The following is a 23,217-nucleotide window of genomic DNA, read 5'->3' on the forward strand; positions in this document are numbered from 1 at the left end:
CTTGTGTATGAATTGCAATGTTGGATTCCTAGGCTAATTTTGCTAGTGGAAATCGTTCTGTTTTGTTATTTCCAGGGAATGATTGATAAAGCGTGGCTCTTTGGTACTTTTTTTTTTTTCAATTAAGACTTGATAAACTGTTCATGTTGTCTACCGTTTTTAAAGGTGAAGATTGTTTCACTGATAGTCTTATATTGCTAACACTAGTCATTGTGGTTGGCATCTAAGTCAAGTCAATGTCATTGCAGTCGGCATCTTAGTCATCTTTTTAAGAGACTAGGCCTTCTTGTAAGATGTTATCATGTGATTGTATGATTAAATATTAGCACGTCGACTTGTAATATCTATTAATACGCATTTATTAATATATGAAGTATTATTGGAAAAAGCATTGTAAAATTTTATATTCTTAAACTATTGATGTTACCAGTGAGTTGGGTTTCTGTACCAAAAATCATAAATTTTATTTTGTCATAAAATTATGTTTGACTTGATGGTTGTTTGTATTGAATTATTATACTAACCTGCTGAAAAAGAAGTTGTCCTGTTCATTTAAGGCCTGAAAAACTAGCAGCAGCCACATGCCAGGCTTCTACCCTCTGCCTAATTGAAATTCTGGAGACGATATGTTTGATTGAGTTGAACTTTTTTTAATTGCAGTCTAGTTCAACTCACCTTAAGATTTAGCAGTAAAGTGGGGCGTGTTGCTTTTCTGTGTTTTGTTTGTATGCTCCTGGTTGTCTCCAACAATCAGTTTTGATAGATTGTTTTTGCCCCTTGTTGAGACATGCTTAATGTTCTAGTTGGTAGTAGGTCTGCAATCAAATCGAATTAAGTATTATTGCGCATGAGTTTGGCTGTAGGCTCAAGCTAGAGTTAGGAGCTTTTTAACTGGAGTTTGGTTCAAAAAATTATTATTAAACTTGCAACTAATACTTATTAATTATCTTCATTTTCAAAGTTTGTTGTTGGGCGTACAAATTTGAAAGTTAAGAGAATCATAATATAAAATTTTAATTTTTTAAGGATTATAGATATTATACTCAAGCTGCACGGCACATTCAAGAGTTCACTGAGCCAAAAAACAATGATCTTGAATTCAACTCAATTTTAATTGCAAATAACTCACAAATAACCTGAGTCATTTGCAGCCCTTATTGTTAGGGAGTGAAACTGCCTCTTGTTTAGTGAAATGATTTAGAGCATTTTTATCGTGGGAGGCTCATTTACTTTTGTTCCTTGAAGAGAAGCACTAAATGCGATTTTCCCCTCCCACCCACCAATTCTCATTCCATGGAAATTATTTGGATGGCATGTAGAAGCTTGAGACAGATTAGAGCCACGATGGAGTTCTATTTTTCTCTGCTTTATCGCAGAACATTATGAATGGGGTTGGATTCAATCTGAACACAAATTTGAGTTTGAATAGTTTGGATTTCAACCCTAATCAAATCCAAACTTATCCTATTCAACTATCACATAACTAGAGATTACTTGATTGCATTAATCCATTCATTTTGTTATCGCTTCTGTGTACAGATTGTTGATCTAAATCACAAGAAGTTATAAACTATCATCCCATTTTACCATCATGCACAGGTTTTTCATTTCTCCCTAAAAGAAACAATTTATCAACTTCAAAATTTAAATTCCTAATACTGGTGGTGGACTAATTTGAAACTGATCCTGAATTCTTCTACACTGAGTATAGGAATCAAAAAGACCAGTATATTAAGGGTCATAAAATGAATACCAGTTTACAAAGGTATAGGTCGTCTATCTGGCCATGATTCCAACTTTTCAAAGTACTTGACTGGCACCACACCATCAAAACCTTCAGTCAAGATCACCCTGTTGTTGGACATATCAAGTTTCATTCCACCTGAACATTTTTCACATGCGAAAAATAAAAACCAAGAATACATCAGTAAGTATGTAGCATATATAAACATGATGTTCAAGAGGGGAGTACATTTCTGTATTAAGTTCTCAGGATAATAAAAGTTTGTACCTCCTAAAGCTTTTCTGATATCAAGAAAGATTAAAACATTAACATCTCGTCTCATACCTGGAAAACAACAAACAAACAAATAATTGGCTTCAACAATGCTGGTTAATTCACAAAGGAATATCTATTTGTCGTCGGAATTGATCATGAGGACTCAATATTGAAGTTAAAAAATCAAGCTAACATGTATCATCTTGTGGAATCAATGTTAGCATCTCAACCATCCTCTTATCCTTCCACTACAAGAACCGCTACTTAGCTACAAGGTACAACTCTTTTAGGGAGGACCAGGTCAGCTCTCCAATCAATCCACATGCATGATTCCAAGATCTGCTTTCTAGTAGATTTAGTAGATGGCCACTCTTCAACTTTTTTTGTTGAAAGGCACAGTTACATAAAGCACTTGTTATTCACAATAATTTACATGCATTGCATCATTTCTCCTCTTTCCAAAAGATGAAAAAAGAAAATCATGAAATCTTTTTTCTACAGACAATGAGATTTCCCATAATTTCTTACCACTGATTACTTCACCATCAGTAGGCAAGCCACTCAAGAAGTGAACATTCAATCTTTTCACACGCTTCAAACGAGACTCCAAAATAGATTCCAGATACTTCTACGTTCCATGTACACACCGCCAACAAAGCATAAGAAGTATAAAGAAGCAAATAAATCAGAAAAACGTAACCATGGAATTTTTTACTGAAACTTGAAACAAAAGAGGTATGGCACCTGGAACTTCTTCAGCTGAAAGGATCGGTTTCAATAAGCTCTCAGATTTAACCGTCCGTGAAGAAAAGACACCCATTTAAATGGCAGAAAAGAATCCAGCTAAATCCACAATCTGATATCATACATCATAAAATAAAAAGTCATCCAAGTCATAAACGAAGAAAATATAAGATACATTACCGATAATGTGTGGCCTTGGTTTGCACGTATCAAATGTTCCCCATTTTCTTCAAGGAGGCTAAACCGCTGTTTACTATCCTTTCAGACTGCCTGGAATTAAGCTTTCAATGAAAATAATATTCTGCCAGTGCCAAAGCAGATCATGTAAAACCAAGTAATTTGTATTTGGAAATTAATATTCACTTCAAATGCATCGACAATAAAATTATAAAGGCCCTCATAAAATAGCATCATTTTACAGTCAAGAATCAGCATCAGATTAGATAAGTCAAGCTTCAACAGCATAATTGGGTAATCATGTTTAGACAAGAGTCACAAACTGACATGCTTTACATAATAAATTGAATATTCTACACCACTAACTCTTTCACAAGCATCAAACAATGCATTTTGCTAGAAAAGTTTGAGACAACAAAAGGCAGAGAAGAATTTAGCTACCAACCTCCCTGATGTCATCAACTGTGTGTGATCTCAATGGAATTTGGGCAAATGTTCTCATATTAAGCTTTAGCAAATCCTGAACTCTGACATATCCATCACTTTGCACGTTCAGATTTAACTCCAAAGCCATATGTCGTAAAATGCGTGTCTTGAAGATACCGAATGAATTGATAAACAAGATAAGAAATTGAATATCAATATTTTCATAACTTGGAACTGGAGAGAAACAAACTCAGCTAGACTAGACTAGACTCACCATTTGGCAAAGTGCAGCTAGACTTAAAGACATAAAAAAATTCCTTCTTAAAAATATTCTAAGAAACTCATCTCTATTGGATTAATTTTATGGCAAACCATTTAAATCACTTTTGTTTAGTTTGCTTCTTTATAGACACAAAAATAGCATCAAATACACTGCCCAAATATCTTGTTTTCCTCTTTTGTATATGTTCAGATATTTCAAGTTTCAAAAACAATATAAGGGCTTAGAGTTACCAATAGAAATAAAAGATTAAGTATAGATGTTGAAATTAAAATGAACTTCCAAATAACTTAAGAAACACGTCTAATATAAGTAGAATAAATAAAATAATAATAATTACAGAGTTTGTCTGATATTTGAGCATACAGGAGTCTACCTAGAGCATCGATTTTATCTTTGCCACCGCTGCCACGGCCGCCACCACGGCCCCCTCTCTACCTCTCTCGATCATTTTTCGAAGCTTTTCCACTACCACCAACACGGCCACAACTACACACGAAAATTATAGAAAAGAAAAGAAAATTATTTCATTAAATCCCAAAGCCGTGATTAGTTAATATTTGAGACCTAATGGGAAAAAATGATAATTGAACTGTCATTTGTTTGGCTTTCTCTTTTCATTTTGCATTTGAGAGAAAGTGAAAAATGTTAAAAAATTTATTTGAAAACACTACCTTCTACAGGAATGAGCGAAGGAATGATTAGTATTGTCCACGAAGGTAGGGCAGAAGAGACGGGGAGCAAAGAGTAGGCAGTAATAGGAGGAGAAATATGAAGACGGGAAAAGCGTAGAATTCTGAAACTGAAGATCTTGTTGCTTACATAACTCCACATCGGACGATCACCCTCATGACGATGATGTTTTCGCTTTGGAAATTGTTTGTTTACACGTGCCCACTCATTATATGGTGCTACGTTTCGTGGTATCGATCGATCAAGAGGCTAATCTCTATTGTTAGGGCCAGTAACAAAATGAATGTCCTTGCTTGGGAACGGGCAGCATAGCAATAGCGTCAATGGAACAGGCTTAGCCTTGGTGAAACAGAAAAAGGAAAAGAAAAGGAACAAGCGGCATAGCAGCAGCCCCCAATATAATCCTTCGCAATTTTTTTTTCAGATAAATATTTCATTTGAATCCTCTAAAATTTTTCAAAATATATTACTTCTACAGTATAATTTGTTTCCCAACTGCTCTAGAAAAAAGGTCGTTACTCAACTCGCATCAAAATCCGCATCGCTGATTTTTCTACTTCTGTGACAAATCTTCTTCAAATCTTCCTCTTTTACTCCGACGATTTGTACCACTCCTGAAACGACCATTCTATATTCAAACTCTAAATTCGACTCAAACTTATCCCTTATTCAACTTTGGCCATTCAAATCCACCCCTTCCTAACTTCATTCGTGGGTATAGCCCCACTTCCACGGGCAAATGAATAAAACCACTTTACGTATTTGGACCCAAACAAAGCAGTGAGAGGATTCCTTGAGGCTTACATACGGCTACAGTTTCAGCATTTTCCCAAGTATTCAGAAAAAAAAAAAAATGATTCATCTGAAAATCATAATCCAATTAAATTTAACTCTCCAGCAAAGTTTCAAAAAATAAAAAGAAAAAGATCTTCGATGGTCAAAGTGCAATGACAAATTCATCCAATACATGCCAACACATATCTCGTAATTAGCTTTAACTCAATTAAACCATATGGCCATTGTTACAGAAATAAAATTTAAATTTAAATTTACTGCATCATCCTCCATGCTCTAACATCCTGGAATGCTCCAAAAGCTAGTATTGAATTCAATGTCTCACCTAAGCCACAAGGGTGCTGGCAGTAGTCGATTCGCTGCAAAAAAAAAGTAGTTGGTAAGCGCAATGCAAGAAACACAGACATTTCACTAGATATTTTATTGGTGAATACTCAAGCTTATATCTAAACACACCAACATTAGAGAACAGCTTTTTGGTCCATTAGTTCACATGCATAATGACTTAATGACTTAACCTATGAATCATACAAGACTGAGAATCAAGAACTAGAAGCCTTAAATACTCACTATTTCCACACAGGTGGAAGTTTCTTTGTCTTCTTGTAGTAGCGAGCAAGTCGGTGAATCCTGCTCTCAACCAAGATCAACCTAAACTTGGAATCTTTATCCTTCCTGTTCCTCTCCAAATGCTTCCGAATGGCAACAGCTTTCTTGATCAGGTGGTACAAGTCCTCAGGTATTTCAGGAGCAAGCCCTAACCAAATATTGCAAATGAAGGTAAAAATGTCAATTGTTCAGTTAACAATTCCTCTTACAGAACTAAAAGAAAACAATTTTTTATAACATAGAAAAGGCCTCACAAGAATGTACCATGAGCCTTAAGTATCCGCAAGATTTTGCTCCCGGTAACACTCTTAACCTGAGCAATCCCATGGGAATCACGAAGAATAACACCAATTTGAGACGGTGTTAGACCCTTCTTTGCAAACTTGCAAATGTTATCCTCTACCTGCAACATGAAGAAGATGAATTACAATTCAAACAACAAAGAAACCCGGGCTTACCATTACCAACATTAATGGAAAAGAAAAAAGGCCCAGCTATAGTCATAACCAATAATGTAAAATACTACCATCGAAATCAGTTTCAAAAGGGCAAAGTTCCCTAAAGCTAGATATTCATCACGTAAAATACTTCCCAAAAGTTATCCAGGGAACCTCAAAACTAAATACTTCATAAAAGATGGACTGCAAAAGGATACAAACCTCGACGTCACATAATGCAATACATGGAATAGGAACCACAAAGAAGACACAAATCGGAACAAAATAAATAAAAACAATCTCAGGGCTAGAGTTACTCACATCCCCGGAAGAGATCTTGAGCCAACTCGGCGGGGTCCTCTTGTACGGTAAAGCTGAAGACGAAATACCCTTACTGAAAAAAAAAAAAAAACAAATAAGAAAAAAAAAAAAAAAGAACAAAGGGAGTCAATTGGTTATAAATTTGATGATAAATCTGTTGAAAAACGAACCCTCGACTGTGCATACGACCCATGGTAGCAGAGTATGGAGTTTCGCGGCCTCTCTGTGTCACGGCCCAAACGCTGCTCCTCTCTTTACTCTGAGTCTGACCAAACAAACAAGAACCCTAGTAGGGTTTTTATATTTTTAGTATAAAAATATTATGTTTTAATGGTCCTACCCCAGAGTCCCCACATTTTATTACGTCTTATTGTCATCCTACGGAGTAAGATTTCTCCTAACTTGGTCCAGGCTGCTAAGTGCTAAACTCAATAGTCAAGAGTCGTTAGGCCCAGCAATCAGCATGTTCAGGCCCGGCCACATGGCCTAGGACCATTAACTGATTAATGGCCCTCCCACTTGCATAATTTAACCGGACACGAATATTCATTGCCTCATCAAACCCTAGGCCCATTGTACTAAGCTAAATCCCAAGCAGGGGTGAATTAGGGGTGCAATCGAGCAAAGCTTAGTGTTATTGAGTTATAACGCAGCTCAATTGGGTTTACGAAAAACCTGAGCTTGAGTTCCTAATAGAAATTGTTTACACAAGTTTAGTTAAAGAAATTATAGGTAAATCTTACTACTTTTATATTTGGTAATTACTTTTATAATCATAGTCAAGAAATAAGATTTTAGAAAGGTAAAAGTGAGTTTCTAAAATTTTGAGATTTATGAAATTATATTCAAGAGTAAATCAAATTATTGTTCAATTCAAACAAATTAAGTCTGAGTTGAAGAAATTTTAATTTATTGATTTTGAGCCCCATTGATGATTCTTTTTTTTTGATATTATTGTTTATCAATTAAGTGAGTTAAACTCGATTTCAAATTTATTGTTTTAGATTTGAGTTGAGTTTTACTCAAACTTAGCTTAAATTCACTTTAATTATCAATTGTTCAACAATTTATGAGGCACGTTACAACATTCTACGAGAAGCCAGATCAAATGGTGAGACTTTATATATATATATATGAAATAGACATAAACATTGACAATATAAACCACTCTACATTCCCTTCAGAAACATTTGTTTCCATAAGGAACCGATACACAACTTTATGGTAAAGCCCAACAATGGCTTCCATTGAGATGAGAATTCATGCAGCAAAAGGCGTTTAAACTGAAAAGGGGGTTGGATCCGACATGGGTCGTATTAGAATAAAATTCAACTTAAATTTGACTATCTTAAAAAATAACAAATTTGAAATTGATTCGAGATCGGCAAATTTAAATCAAAACCTGACTTTGAATTCAAATATTGAAATCAGCTTGAAGTTGGTTTGCTTATAAATATGAGTTTAATCTTTAATTTGATCTCAAATTATACTTTTTAGCTTATATGAAAAAAAAAAATAGCACTAATTTATATTGTTTTGAAAACTAGATCGGATTAATTAGTTCAATTGATTAAATTAAAAATATAATTATTTCATTAAAATCAAATGAATAATTGTAACTCATTAAAAATAATATATTTTAATCACTATAAGTTTGGATATCTCAATTAATTTTATTTTTTTTTTAAATTTAAACAAAATTTATTGATTAATCTAATATTATTTAAAATTTTTATTATAATTTAATAATAAATTAAACCAATCAATCCTTAATCAAATCAATCAAATTATAACTTAGTAAAATAATTGATCCAATCATCTGGCCTTGATTATAAAACCCATTGACAACTTGCAGGGTGGTTCTTGCTCTGTGGAATCTTCAATAGCTGTTTGAATTTCTTAAGTCCATTCTAAAAAGCTGAAAAGATGGAGATAGATTATTTCAAGTTTTCAACCAGGAATGAGCTATCCAGCTGGAATATTTTGAGATTGTATGTTGCTGAGTTTCTACCGACAGAAGCTTGCAAAAAATAAAAAAATAGCCCATCTTCTTCTACCAAGATATAGAAAAAACTAAAAAGTGAAATAAAAGTCATGATTCCATCTTACTATTTTTGTTGTGAAATGTTATAGCAAGTGACAATTTCTCTGCTTATTGGGAGTTGAAAATGAAATCCAACGTTAATTATGTGTTAATATATTTACGATGCTTCTTTATGAGCAGTAAGTACATATCAGGTAGATTAAAGAATTTCATGGCTCTCATCTCACAACGTGAACAACAGGTAGTTTAATAGTTTACTAATTTTCAATTTCAATCATCAAAATTAATAATGGTGGGGAAATGATAAAGAAAGTTCACATGCAGGCTTACAGATGGAAGTAGGGTCGGTATATTGTATAGTAAAATGTTTTTAACTTTCATTCAGTCTTCGTTGTTATTATTATGATAAATAATGTCTTAGTCCACAGTAAACTGAAGGCCATATCTGACTGACTGGTGTATGTAATAAGCCACCCCGTTACTTATTGGTGAACGTGGGTGGGATCACTATTCTGCTTCATAGAGTTTTTCTCAATTCCAAGTTTAAGTTTCAGTTCAGATTTTTCTTATTTTTTAACTTTAAATAATTTTTTTCTTTTTTATATAATAAATCATCAATTCAAACAAATTAAACACAATTTTAAACTGATAGTTTTAAATTTGCGCCCAACTCAAATTAGCCCCCTATATAGAGAGTCGGCTTCTCTCCACCCACCACCAGCCATACAGATTCAATCCTTCATGATTTCCATAAAGAGACGTATGGCTGTCGGCATGCATCACGTTTTTCAACTTATTCTGAAAATGACCATCTCCTAATTTTCTTTCTTTTTTTCTACGACAGAAAAATCTGCCCTTTTTTTAATTAAATATTAGAAGGCGCTGCACAAATAGAATTCAAATTCTCAATGATGAGGCTTTGATTCTGTAACATACATACTGTTTGAGTTTTGTTTGGCATGATTGATTTTTTTTCTTAAAAAAAAATAAAATCTTCTGACAAATCTGCCATCAGTCCACTGTAGAGTCCACTGAAGAGTCATCATCGCATGTCCAAGCCATGCTTTTCATTCACTGAAGCGGGACCCTCCATTTTAAATCGGGGGGAGATGGAAATCCATAAATGGCGCAGATTCGAGTCCAGCTTGAATGTGGGCTGATTCATTTTTCACAGAAGAGAAGAGAGACAAGGCGAGAATTTGTACTTTTTCATGGCTATGCACAGTTACCACTGAACCTGTATTTTTTTCGAATACTTAAAAACACTGACTCTCATTTTCACCTTCAAATCTCAACAAAAATACAAACACCTTTCCCATAGTCTCTCTCATTTTTACTCTACTTTCCCACAAGCCAAACATGCCTTTTATCCTCTTTCTCTTTCTCTTTCTCTCACTCTCCCTTACACAAGCCTTGTCTTCACCTACTGAACTGGATCTTCTCATGCAAATCAAAGACTCTTTAGACCCACAAAACCGGTTCTTGGCTTCATGGACACCTAAAGCTGATCCATGTAGTAGTGACTCCTTCGATGGCGTGGCGTGTAATGAGAATGGCCATGTCGCTAACATTTCTCTCCAGGGAAGAGGTCTCTCTGGCAAGATACCGCCGGCTATAGGTGGGCTCAAGAGCTTGACCGGGTTGTACCTACACTTCAATGCATTGTATGGGCAGATTCCAAAGGAGATTGTTGGCTTGAGTGAGCTTAGTGACTTGTACCTTAATATGAATAATCTATCTGGAGAAATTCCTCCTCAGATTGGAACCATTACTAGTCTTCAAGGTTGAATATTTTACTTTCTCGTCATTTTTTCTTGTTATAGGTCTGTGATGAATTTTAACGCTGCCATTCAAGTCAGGAGTTCATAATCATTACAGTTTAAAGTTTTTTTTTTACCTAAAATTTCTCGGCCGTTACTTCGCTTCCAAACTCTTACAACTATGGTTTATTTGTTCTCGGTTCATCAACTCAACCACTTGGGGTCATTTTTGAAACTTGAAATTTTGGGTAAGTGAAGTAAAAGTTTCAATCTTTACTAGTAACTTCTTCTCTCCCGTTCTCACTGACTTGTGTGAAATGATTAGAGTGAAGCTCATTATTTGCTACAAACTCGTGAATTCGTCATTTTATTCCTTCCTGTAATAGCTAAAAGTGAAGGGAAAATGTCGTCTTTTTCTTTTTACTTTTTGGTTTGTTTATAACTGGGAAAAAGAGATGCCTCCATGATTACCTGAATATTTTGGAGATGAAAAAGAAAAAATGAAAGAAATGGCCCGTGGAACTATGTAATTTTCTTTCTAAACTATCTGGGTTTGCTTAAGTTGGCTCATTTACCTTAAGTTTCAGCACATGGTTTAATTTTCAAGTTTATTAAGTAATTGAATGGTGACTTAGTTTTTTTCACAGTTCTACAACTATGTTACAACAAGTTGAGTGGGAGCATTCCAACGCAGTTGGGATCTCTAAATAGGCTTAGCGTCCTGACGTTGCAATATAATCAATTAACTGGTGCAATTCCTGCAAGCTTGGGAGATTTGGGGATGTTGACTCGGTTGGATTTGAGCTTCAATAGTCTCTTTGGTTCAATTCCAGTGAAGTTAGCCAATGCTCCTAAGCTAGAAGTTCTGGACATCCGTAACAATTCTCTCTCTGGCAATGTACCACCAGGTGATATGGTCTTTCAGCTTTCCCTGTCTAATGTGTTTATACAAGTAGTTTCATTTGTTGATGAAAACTGATGAAAAAGAAATGTATTAACTAACTTGAATTTGTTTTTTGGGAATGACAATGAAGCTTTGAAGAGACTCAACAGTGGATTCCAATATCAAAACAACGCAAAACTATGCGGAGTTGGCTTTTCTGACTTGAAAAATTGCATAGCAGCTGATCACTCAAATCCGAATAGACCTGAACCTTTCAAATCTAGTGGTGTTTCTACAAAGGATATCCCAGAGTCGGCCAATTTACCACCTAATTGTGGCCAGACCCATTGCTCAAGACCATCAAAAAACTCACATACTGGTATCATTTGGGGGGTACTTGGATTGTTTATTGCGGTTGCTGTTGTTGGACTTTTTATGTTCTCGTGGTACCGTCGCCGAAAACAGAAAATTGGAAGTGCCTTTGATACTTCTGATGGTTGTCTTAGTACTGACCAGGCAAAGGAAGTTTGCAGGAGAAGTGTCTCTCCTCTTATTAGTCTAGAGTATTCCAATGGGTGGGATCCATTGGCCAAAGGTCAGAGTGGAGATGTGTTTTCTCAGGAAGTTCTTGAGAGTTTCATGTATAATTTGGAAGACGTGGAGCGTGCAACTCAATGTTTCTCGGAGATGAATTTGTTGGGAAAGAGTAATTTCTCTTCCATCTATAAGGGTATCTGGAGAGATGGTTCAGTTGTAGTAGTGAAGTGCATTGCCAAGACAAGTTGTAAAACTGATGAAGCTGAGTTTTTGAAGGGCTTGAAGATACTGGCATCGCTGAAACATGAAAATCTTGTAAGGTTGAGAGGAATTTGCTGTTCGAAAGGCAGAGGTGAGTGCTTCCTCATCTACGATTTTGTGCCCAATGGCAGTCTGTTGCAGTATCTTGATGTGAGCCAGGGCAGTGGTAAGGTTCTTGCATGGTCAACCAGAATTTCAATCATACATGCCATTGCCAAAGGTTAGTATATTTTCTTACTATATCATAAATTTGTTTTTACCTTGCTTTCTGCTAACAAGAATAGTGATCTCACCTTTTAAGATTTTAGTGGTTGAAGGAATGAATCAATGCAGTTTAAGGGATTACTTGCATTGTATACTGAAGTTTCATGTCTCTTTCCTACCAGCTATAGGCTATTTACATGGAAAAAGAACTGGTTTAGTCCACCAGAATTTATCCGCTGAGAAAGTGCTCATTGATAGACAATATAAACCCTTGCTTTCTGACTCTGGCCTGCATAAATTACTTGCCGACGACATAGTTTTCTCCATGCTCAAGGCCAGTGCTGCCATGGGGTACCTGGCTCCTGAGTACACAAATACTGGGCGATTCACAGAAAAGAGTGATATATATGCATTTGGTATGATCGTATTTCAAGTTCTCAGTGGGAAACGAATATTCAGTCAGCTGGCTCGTCTTGCTGCGGAGTCATCCAAAACTGAAGAATTCATCGACAAAAATCTTGTGGGGAAGTTTTCAGAACCAGAGGCTTCTAAACTGGCACGTATTGCTCTACTTTGCACTCACGAGTCTCCAAGCCACAGGCCATCCATAGAAAACGTGATGCAAGAACTGAATGGTTTGATCAGCCTTTCCTAACTTTTTTTAGACTCAATCTTCCCGCTGACAAGAGGCTAGCTAGACTGTCAATTACTAACTACATGCAAAAGCTTATGTCTCCATTAGTGCTTATGTGACTGCTCTGTACTATCGTGTGACTAGAGTTGTGAGTGTTGCTTAATAGTGTATTGTAATTTGTTGTATCTTTGCCCTTCAATTGTACTATTTATGTTCAGCCAAATGTAAGGAGTTGGCTTCTTTCCAAAGTGGCTGTATTCAAATTTAATATGGGTTTCTGGGATTTGGAGGTTTAGTCCTGAAATATCTTGACGTACTTTGAACTAAGAAAATGGATGGAAATATTTCATTGGTACTAAAGGTTATCTTGCCTCAAACTAAGGTTAGAATTGAGCTAGCTAAATTGAGCTCGAATATGGGTTGATTCGTGTTTAGTTCAAATCTTATATGGTCAATTCAAGCTAGTAGAAAATGTTATTTAAAGTTTGTTGGTAGGATGAATAATATCATTAATGAGATAAATAGTATTAATAGCATAATATATATTGATAGTAGGGAGAGATTCGAGCTGTGTTGTTGAATTATAACTTTAATTCAAATTTGACTCCAAGTGAGTTGATTTCAGTTTAATTCAAATCCAGTTCTTACTCAAACTAAGGCACTGAGACAACCAAAAATGAACGGTAAAGAGGCAGCTTTCCTCTGTCTGAGGTATCACTTCCCTTCCAAAAAAAATGGGTGCCTCTGAAAACACAACCAATTGGATGACGTTACAAACTCGGCACGTGATGTTGTGGGAAGTGTTCAATATTCTTCCTGGCAAATAAATTAGCAGCGGATTTGGTTTGAATCTTGGATGTTTTATTTCGAATTCAAACTCAAAACTCATTTAAGTTGATACACATCACCCAATAATTATTAACAGAATGAATAATATTGTTAATAAAATGAACTACATTACTGGAAGAATAAATAAATCAGAATCAAACCAAACAGTCCAGCTGAAGAACGCGTATATAAGTCCAAGCCAGCTAGATTTGAATTAACATTATCATACGACTCTGCATGTGCCACGAGACATTAACTTGCAGTGAAAAAGGTGACCACAGAATAAATCTAGGCTGTACACTTTTTTCAGCTTATCTGTGAACATTTCTTGTCCTCTTTAATTTTTAGCCTTTTGCTTTGTCTTGTCCGTCTCTTTTGGCTCTCTCTTTCCCGTGATCTCGAGAAATTTTTTTGCGTTATTTTCTTCAGAGGTGTGCATTTGTATATCAAATACTTCTCAGTATTCAATTCTCTTTATACATAAAAAGTATAATAATAATAAACCGGACAACAAATTCATTTCTTATATGTACAATTGACTAGCAGGGTTCGAACTTATGTCCACACATTATCTAACATGGAACAGATCTCTGTAACTTGGAGATGAGACTTATCTTGCACAAAGAATTCATAAACAGCTCCCTCAAGTTCAATCCAACTGCACCCTGGAATTTTCTTCAGGTTTTGTTTTTTCATCATTGTCCTAATCCTTCTCACATCATTCCACATACCAAGACCAGCAAACATATTAGACAGAAGTACATAAGAACTTGAATTACTAGAATCCATCCCAATGAGATGCTTAGCCACAGGCTCGGCAACAGTTAAGTTTTCATGAGTTTGACAAGCACTAAGCAAAGTCCTCCAGATAACATCATTTGGCTCAATGGGCATGTCCTCGATTAATTTTCTAGCTTCTTCTATGTGCCCTGCACGGCCTAGAATGTCTACCATGCATCCATAATGTTGCAGCTTAGGCTCCATCTTATGAACTCTTCTCATGAGCTCAAAACACAAAATACCTTCCTTCACCAGGCCGGCATGGCCACAAGCATTCAACACTCCAACGAATGTAATATCATCTGGTTCTATGAGGAATCTCTCCATCTCCATCAGCAAATCAAAAGCCAATTCACCTAATCCATGAATGGCAAATCCATTGATCATAGCATTCCAATGATCAACACTTTTTTTCTCTATATCCTCAAAAACAGAAATAGCACATTCAATACTGCCACATTTAGAATACATGTCTATGAGAGCAACACCATGTTTCCCATTTAAATTATATTCATTTTGTTCAAGATACCTATGTACAGCTATCCCTTTGTTAATATGTCCTAATTGCGCAATGGCTGACAGAATGATCAATATCGAGGCATCATCAGGACACAAATGACCCACGCATTGCATATCATGAAAGACTTCTAAAGCTTCCATGCAACACCCATTTTTAAGATAACCAGTCATCATGGCATTGCACACAACTACATCTCTCTCAGGCATTTCATCAAACAGAGCCCTAGAAATATCAACCCTGCCTATTTTCGCATAACCGTCAATCATATTAGCCCAAGTAACCACATCTTTATTTGGCATCTCATCAAACAAAGCCTGGGCATCATCCATTTTTCCAGACTTTACACACCCGTCAATCATACAGTTCCAAGAAATCAAGTCTCTTTCAGGCATTTTCTCAAACAGTGCACGGGCAATGTTGAGTCCACCTTTCGACTGCGCATAACCGCTAATCATTGAGTTCCAAGATATCAAATTCTTCTCTTTCATAGGCATAGAGTCAAATAATTCATGAGCTGAGTCAAGTTTACCATACTTCACATACCCATCAATCATTGAATTATATGAAACCGAGTCTCTAAAACGCGTTTTATCAAAAACTTGACGAGCAGATTCAAGATATCCACATTTCAAATACAATGAAATCAAACAATTTTGCAAATATAGATCTGACCCAGATTTTATTTTCCTCAATAAACCATGAATCTGCATACCTTCCTTAACTAAACCCACCCGAGAGCACGCTTTCAAAACCAAAGACAATGAGAAATTATCAAAACAAACTCCAGTTTCAAGCATTAAACAGAACACAACCAAGGCTCGTCTTGGATTAAACCCGTGAGAATACGACTTGATTATGGCATTCCAAAGGAAAGGGTCCTCGTGCTTCTTATAAATTCGAAAAACCTGACGTGTAAAGAATAAATAACGAGCGAATTCAACGAGAGGTGCGCACGATGAAGAAGAGGAAATGGCCACGATTTTGGCTGTGAGTGATGTGTTTTTTATTAACCCAGTTGTTATCAGTCGCGCGTGGATTTGATTCACATCGTTTAAGGTTCTGCATTTTCGAAGAAGTAGTAAGGTTGGAAGTGGAGGAGAGTTCCATGGTTGACAGCAAGTTGCGAAGACGAGCATTAACTTGTCTTTCTTACACAATTTCTCGATTCGGCTTCTGTCCGGTTGAGTATCCGAGTCACTCGCTTGTAACCAGGAAGTTACAGCTGAAAACGGTGTGAAACATTACAGTTTCATTGGAAATATCTACAAATATCTGAACCAGGCGGATTCAAACTGATCCGCTCTATATCGGATCACTATTTGATTTGAATGAGTTGAGTGTGAGCTTATTATATAGGTTCAATTATGATACAGAGTCACTGATTTGGTATCATTTAGGACTCGTCAAAAGAACAACATCTGCTATTGATTACTTTCTGTAAGCATTGTCTAGTCTCCTTTTAAAGTCACCCTCTTAACTTCATTTTGCTCGGCCCACTGTGGATCCGTCTTCCCAACTGATAACATATCTACGAAATCAACAACAATACACATTATTCTTATACATCATTTTTTGCTCAAGTTCCTGTCATCCTCTTCAACCTACAGTCGTGACAAACTCTCGTCTACTCAAAATGGTGCGTGTCACTATGCACAACTCTTTTTGTAATGCCAACACCATTAATTTATGTATCATTCAGAGCAACCAATCTATAAATTTAAAATGAAACAAAAAAGATATTCGAATTATTTCGATTCCTATCCAGGCTTAAGTTGTGCCATAAATATTTTAATATGAGACAGCAAATAAAACTGGTTACTTACTCTCTTGAATTGAAAGGGAAGGAGGGGCAACATAATCCTTTCCGGGAATGAAGTGTATGAAAGCATCTTTACGTGCAAATGCAATTCAATTTCTGATTTTCTTCTACAGTAGAAATGGATAGCCATTGACTTGTGCATTCAGTCATAGTCGTTATTACCTAACTATACAATTACAACACATAAATAAACTTTATACGGAAACGAGTCATCTATCAGCTATTACGTGTTTCTTAGGATTGCTTGTTCAAATTTGTGATTCCTTCGCACTCATCATGACTCATCTCAAAGATGAATAAACTCAGTCACGAAGTTGAGATCATTCTCATCTGTTTTTGAAAGTATGGTACAAATATTCATCCATTCAATGTATGACTAGCCGCCTGTGAGTTGTACAGTATTATTTCCAACGGATATGCGTGGAACAAGAAACATAATTAATGACTAGACATAGTGTAATCACCAATGCTTATCTTCTTAATTACCAGCCTTTCACGATTTTAGATTGGACGGACCGTAGACTTGGTTGAAAAGTCAGCGGTTACAGTTTTTGTCCGTCCCTTCAGTTGATATTGTTTTTTTTTTTTAATTAAATACAGAAACACCCCACTCCATTAGTTGGGTTAGATAAATAAATCTAAAATATAATAATAAATTTTATAATTATTATATTAAATTAATCAAAATTTTATAACAAATGATACTAACAAATCAATTCTTTAATTAGTTAAACGTAACTCAATTTAATTATTAACAAGTTGTGTGCCTTGTATGTGCAATTAACCTATAATTAAAGGGGGGCAAATTGTGATAATAAAGAAGTGTTAAAATTAATAGATAGATTATGTTGTCATAACTTGTCTCAACTAGAATTTTTTTTACCATTGCGATGTCATTGGCTCATCGAAATTGACTTCATTTCTCATCGCGTGCATCAGTCAATTGCTATCCATGACTCATGTGTAGATACATCCCTTTGCCGTAATGGCATTGACGGCGTATACAATGATGGCTTACCGTCGCCTGACATAATACTTTTACATATCAATATTTTCAGTCAAATTATATAAAAGGCTGTAGATTGTTATACGACAAAACTTTAAAAAAAAAAAAATCAAATTGATGGAATGATATTCAATAGGCGACAAGCCAATTTGAAACTACCAAAGAAATTCTCAATAAACTTGGCATGCAGGTAAAGACAAGATATCAAAACACATTATTTTCATATCTCTTTAACATCTTAATATAATACATTTATTTAAAAACATATGTCAAAGCAGAAAAATAATTTTTTATCAAATCAAAATAAAATAATTATTCTATCTCTCATAAAAGTAACTTTAAATTTAATTGTAATGTAAGGAATAAGAATTTAACCCTGCATCTTCCTCTCAAAAATATAACGATATACAAGAAGATAAAGCAGCGCTAGGGACACCTGAAGGACCAAACCATGATAATTGTTAATGCCCAGACTGATACCAACCAACTACACAGATTTATTGTTTTCCTTTTATCCCACAGGTTCTATTTGTGTAAGTTAAATACCCAGTTGGGTAAAAGATGTATTATTGAAAATTACTTCGTTCTTTAATTAAAATGGCCGAAGCATATGACATATCTTATTATTTTTTAAAATTGCGCAAGCAAGCAATGTCAACGCTATGTACAAAACGTAACTGCTAAGTCTCAATACCTTTTAAAACCAAACCAACAACATCACAACTACCCACGAAGCCCATTTACACACACATCACATCTATATATGCCATTTCCATTAACACGCTAAATTTTCTACGGAATCACGATGAAGCTTGTTTGGTCTCCAGAAACAGCCTCGAAAGCTTACATAGACACAGTAAAATCAGTAAGTTTTTGTTTTCTTTGAATTTTTCATCAATCAATCAAATTTCAATAACCTGGAGAAATTAATTGTCTTGAATCATTTTTGCAGTGTGAGAGTTTCAAAGAATCCAGCGTAGCTGAGCTCCTCTCAGCCCTGGCCGCTGGTTGGAACGCAAAATTGATTGTCGAAGCCTGGTCTTACGGAGGTCCAATAGCAACAAGCATCGGCCTAGCTGTAGCCGCTCGTCACACATGCGGACGACACGTCTGCGTAGTCCCAGATGAACGTTCAAGATTAGCGTACGTTAAAGGGATGAACGAGTCTGCAGGCATATCAGCAACAGAAGTGATAGTAAGAGAAGCAGAAGAGGCCATGGCGGAACTAGTCGGCGTAGATTTCTTGGTTGTTGATTATAAACGTAAAGATTTTGTTAGGGTTTTGAGGTTTGCAAAGGTTAGCAATAACGGTGCCGTTCTAGTCTGCAAAAATGCATGTCAAGGCAATAACATTTCTGGGTTGAGGTGGAACGCGGTTCTGGAGAGAGGGACACGTGTCGTGAGATCGGTGTTCTTGCCGGTAGGGCAAGGATTAGAGATGGCGCACGTAGGGAGTAAAGTCAAGGGAGAAAAAAATTTAAAAAATAGTCCAACTCGTAGCCGTTGGATCAAGCATATTGATCAACGATCGGGAGAGGAGCATGTCTTTCGAGGAAAATTTAGAGCCGAAGTTGACTGACTTTTTTTTTGTCCAAGTTTGAATCTTTCTTCTTCATCCATGTCCAAAGTCAAAGTCAGAGGGTTTAATTAATATGTTCCTTTTGTAATTCAGGAGGACATCTCATAATTCAAGTATGAATAATGTAAATATTTGCAAATGTAATAAAAATTAAAAATGTTTTTTTATTCAACATATTGAAGGCTTTCTTATTTTTGGCCCAGTTTTCTTACTTTTTATAGAATGAAGTCGGTTTTACCAGGAACCAGCACAGGAGAAAAATAGCCCACAGTTTCTGTTGAAGCTTTCTTCTTGGAGAATACCTTAACGTATAAACAGGTGAGTTCATATTGATATAAATAAATTAATAAGAGTTATTTTATAATTAGATAATTTTAAATGATTAAATTTTTAATTATATAATAACACATTAATTTATTTCTTCTGACGTATGTGATTTAAAAGAAACAGAGAGGTTGGAATAGATCAATATCAAAGCAATATTTTTGGACCCAATCAAATGGTTGGTTTACAGTTCAATTAGCGTGGTAATGATATTAACATGATATAATTAAAATTAAAAGGCAAATTTAATAAATATGTTTATTGTATAGTGTTAAGAATAAATGTTTCCAACCCTATACCCGGATTACAATCCCAAAATCAATATTTGATTAATGATTGCAAACATTAGTATGAATACAATAATCAAGAAACAAGGTTCGAGTTTTTTTTATTCTCAAGGAAAAGTTTTATTAAGTAAATTAATGAAACTGATGTCAATATAACAATTATAATGGTATGACTTAACATGATTTAACAGATTCAATGACGAATCAATCTACTCTGATAGCTAAAATAGGTTTTAATTATGATTTTAATTAATTTAATCGATTAAATATTGATCATTTCTCCATCAAATTAATTCAATTGATCAGTTTAATCCAGATTTTAAAACCATATGATAAGAGCATTAAGAGATCATACCATACCATTCTTGTCCTGCCCTCCAACCCTATACCTGATATGCCTTGCAAGCAAACTTACCCTGCCACATATCATGGAAGTAGACTCCAAAAGTTACTTGTGATATATATATATATATATATGTTCATACTAACACTATAAAAGCTTTAATATTTTATGATATCATTTTCTTTTTTTTTTTTAGACTTATAGCACCAAACCAATAGATTAGTGCTTGATTGATAGAAAATAAAAGAAAAGAAAACGATTTCCTGAAATATTTTTAATTTTTTAAATAAAGTGCATATTCAATAATATTTTGTATAAAGCTTCATATATACATACATACATACATACATACATATATAGTCGTATTACTTTTGCTAAGCAATGTTGGGCTCACCATTCCGCCCGATGGGTTTCATCTGGATTCGGGCACTGTGCTATACAAGCTTGCGACAATTTTCCCAGGGCCTACGTGAAGATTCGTAATCATATTTATCACAAAACTTTGCATTCCGTTACGTTGTTGAAGCCCAAATTTAAATTAACATTAAATTAATCAAGTTCTGACATATTCATACAGTTTTAAATCCAATTAAAATAAAATTATTTTAAAACTTAACTCAAATATTAATTCATTAATCTTAAATAGATTTTGGATTCGAGTTAATTTTTAACAAAATTTTATTTAAACTTTGTTTGAATCAGATCCAATCTCACTTATTACCACCCCAAAAAGTCAATTCGATTAACGATAAGTGAATGCCACAATACCTTACATTCCACTTTAATTTGCATAAATTTTTATTTATGCCAATAAGATAGGATGACTAATAACATATATACAGAAAATCTGGCTTCTTATAAAAAAATTTTCAGCCAGATGAACATGCCAAGTATTACCAAAAACACTGCATCCTCTAAACTGAATTGGGGCAGGAGTTCTGACAGCGTGACTTGAATTTGTCTCATTTGTTTCTTTAACAATGTTGTTGTCCTCTTATAATGTAATTTCCTCTGTTGACGTAACCATCCGACAAAACTGTGGATAGCTTGAATGAACTCAAACTAGAGATTAATGATTCAAATCAAATTTATACCAACACTTCGTATATATACCAACCTTTAATTCAAAGGGCAGTTTAAGCTTGGATTACTCTTTGATGGGTTGAGGTGATCCTAAAAACATGCTCCTCGCCTGTGCATTCATCAACCGTAACAACCCAACGACTCCTTCTTCTTCCTTTAACCACTCCATCGCCATTGCCATCGCCATCACCAACCTTCTGATATGCAGTTAATCTGGTCACAAGCAGACCATCTCCAATGGGTAAAAACTGAGTATTGAATTCACTCCACGAACCTTTATGCTGGGCATTGTATCCTACAATCATAACTCCCCCTCCCTGCTTTGTACTCTCCTGTGCGGCTCTAAATATCCCTTTATGAATATCAATATTGCAATCAATAAGCACAAAATCTGCACCTTTGTACTGGTTTATCAGCAGGTTTTGTGCGTCCCCGGCAACAAATTCAATGGAATTTGCGTAAGAGCCGAGTACATCTTTGGAAGAATTAACGGCGTCAAGTCCATTTAAAATAATACACACAACGCGACCCCCAGTTTGATGTGCTGCTGCAACTAAAGCTAGTGCAGTAGATGCAACAAAGCTTGAGCTTACCATCACCATGAGCTGTGCATTATTTCCAGCTGCAAGAGCTGATATGAACTCGGTAACATCAGGCTCCTTGCCTCTTTTACCCTACAAAATGAAACAGCAACAGAAGCACTTTATACTTCACAGAAAAATCATATATCTGTGCTGTAGAAGGATTTGCAAGAGAACTAGAGAGGGATTTCTTACCATTTTGAGAGATTGTAGATAAGCTCTGGTAGCATTTTCAGGAGACCAACAAGCCATATCTTGAATTGTTGTGGAGTTCGGGAAGAGAACCCTGATATATAACGATAAGAGATGCCACCTAGGGCTCTTGGCATTATTTTATTTCAATGGAAGCAACTCAGGAAGGTCTCAATTGAAAAGATTCTGCCATGGCAACTGCCAAGTTTGAATAAGATTGATGTTATAAAAAAATCGTTTTGACATAAACAGGTTAACCATCTTCTAATTTCATAATGTAGCTTATTGAATTCCTACGCAACTAATCACTTTTTGTGTATTTGAGTAAAACAGTCTTTTAAAATCTAAACCCGACTAATCGATCAAACTGTCATATTGACATCAAATTATTCTGTAAAATTTTGTAATTTAAGACTTGAATTAACTCGTTTGATTGGATCAATATCTAGTTTGGAATTGAAAACATTGGTAGTCTAGATTAATGTTGACAAAGGTTTAGTGTAAATTATTAGCGCACACAGAAACCAGAGAATCCATAGCGATCACTTGCACGTGTGGGCATGCCGGCCAAATGATGCTCATAAAGCACATTCATGTGACTGCGATCTAGTTCTGACCAAAAGAAATAAAATTAAAGAAGACCGTGATTCTCTGTAGCCATGAAGCTTCTTAACACGCCACCTATTTCCCTTTTCGAGTTTCCAAGCTTACCATAAAATATATGAGATTGGCTTTATGTTTACAAACGTAATACTAAGGGGGTATTTGATTTGGATAATATTTTATTATCAAAATAGAAATATTACTTTGAAGATAAATTACTTAAAAGATTACTTGGTATAAATGATTACTATGTTTAATAAAATTTGATAAATATAAATAATTATTGTGTTTGGTTGAGGTAATAAAAGATTACTAGTAAATTATTTTACTTAAATGCTCTTAAATATAATTATTTTTAAATATTTGTTTATATTATTTTTCATATTAATTAAAAATAAATTTATTTTTATCTCAAAAAATTAATAAATAATAATATAATTATAATAAAATCAAGATTACCTTGGTAAC

General features: G+C 35.0%; 6 protein-coding genes across 7 annotated transcripts; 2 read left to right on the forward strand and 4 right to left on the reverse strand.

Moving 5' to 3' along the window:
• Positions 1–1,473: 1,473 nt before the first annotated feature.
• On the reverse strand, positions 1,474–3,494 carry LOC123223317 (tRNA 2'-phosphotransferase 1-like). Its single transcript, XM_044646463.1, has 4 exons — positions 3,366–3,494; positions 2,528–2,627; positions 2,012–2,068; positions 1,474–1,882 (listed from the first exon to the last, which is right to left on the reverse strand). The coding sequence occupies exons 1-4, from the start codon at positions 3,492–3,494 to the stop codon at positions 1,758–1,760; spliced, it is 411 nt and encodes a 136-aa protein (XP_044502398.1). The 3' UTR covers positions 1,474–1,757.
• A 1,682-nt stretch (positions 3,495–5,176) lies between these two features.
• LOC123224251 (40S ribosomal protein S13) lies at positions 5,177–6,808 on the reverse strand. Its single transcript, XM_044647859.1, has 5 exons — positions 6,652–6,808; positions 6,482–6,554; positions 5,988–6,126; positions 5,685–5,871; positions 5,177–5,473 (listed from the first exon to the last, which is right to left on the reverse strand). The coding sequence occupies exons 1-5, from the start codon at positions 6,672–6,674 to the stop codon at positions 5,440–5,442; spliced, it is 456 nt and encodes a 151-aa protein (XP_044503794.1). The 5' UTR covers positions 6,675–6,808; the 3' UTR covers positions 5,177–5,439.
• A 2,860-nt stretch (positions 6,809–9,668) lies between these two features.
• LOC123222520 (leucine-rich repeat receptor protein kinase EMS1-like) lies at positions 9,669–13,087 on the forward strand. 2 transcript variants are annotated; one of them, XM_044645345.1, is made up of 4 exons: positions 9,669–10,308; positions 10,933–11,193; positions 11,320–12,186; positions 12,353–13,087. In XM_044645345.1, exons 1-4 carry the CDS (start codon positions 9,885–9,887, stop codon positions 12,823–12,825), a joined length of 2,025 nt encoding a protein of 674 aa, XP_044501280.1. In that variant the 5' UTR covers positions 9,669–9,884; the 3' UTR covers positions 12,826–13,087. The 2 variants fall into 2 exon arrangements, with proteins under 2 accessions (XP_044501280.1, XP_044501281.1); XM_044645346.1 differs by lacking the exon at positions 9,669–10,308 and adding an exon at positions 10,340–10,533.
• A 702-nt stretch (positions 13,088–13,789) lies between these two features.
• Positions 13,790–16,840, reverse strand: LOC123222833 (pentatricopeptide repeat-containing protein At2g45350, chloroplastic). The gene has a single exon (XM_044645807.1). The coding sequence runs from the start codon at positions 16,066–16,068 to the stop codon at positions 14,188–14,190; it is 1,881 nt and encodes a 626-aa protein (XP_044501742.1). The 5' UTR covers positions 16,069–16,840; the 3' UTR covers positions 13,790–14,187.
• A 1,632-nt stretch (positions 16,841–18,472) lies between these two features.
• LOC123223017 lies at positions 18,473–19,510 on the forward strand. Its single transcript, XM_044646069.1, has 2 exons — positions 18,473–18,622; positions 18,710–19,510. The coding sequence occupies exons 1-2, from the start codon at positions 18,563–18,565 to the stop codon at positions 19,334–19,336; spliced, it is 687 nt and encodes a 228-aa protein (XP_044502004.1). The 5' UTR covers positions 18,473–18,562; the 3' UTR covers positions 19,337–19,510.
• A 1,916-nt stretch (positions 19,511–21,426) lies between these two features.
• LOC123223318 lies at positions 21,427–22,206 on the reverse strand. The gene is made up of 2 exons (XM_044646464.1): positions 22,150–22,206; positions 21,427–22,047 (listed from the first exon to the last, which is right to left on the reverse strand). The coding sequence occupies exons 1-2, from the start codon at positions 22,204–22,206 to the stop codon at positions 21,427–21,429; spliced, it is 678 nt and encodes a 225-aa protein (XP_044502399.1).
• Positions 22,207–23,217: the final 1,011 nt, after the last annotated feature.

This window comes from Mangifera indica, chromosome 8, assembly GCF_011075055.1.
Source record: "Mangifera indica cultivar Alphonso chromosome 8, CATAS_Mindica_2.1, whole genome shotgun sequence".
NCBI lineage: Eukaryota > Viridiplantae > Streptophyta > Magnoliopsida > Sapindales > Anacardiaceae > Mangifera > Mangifera indica.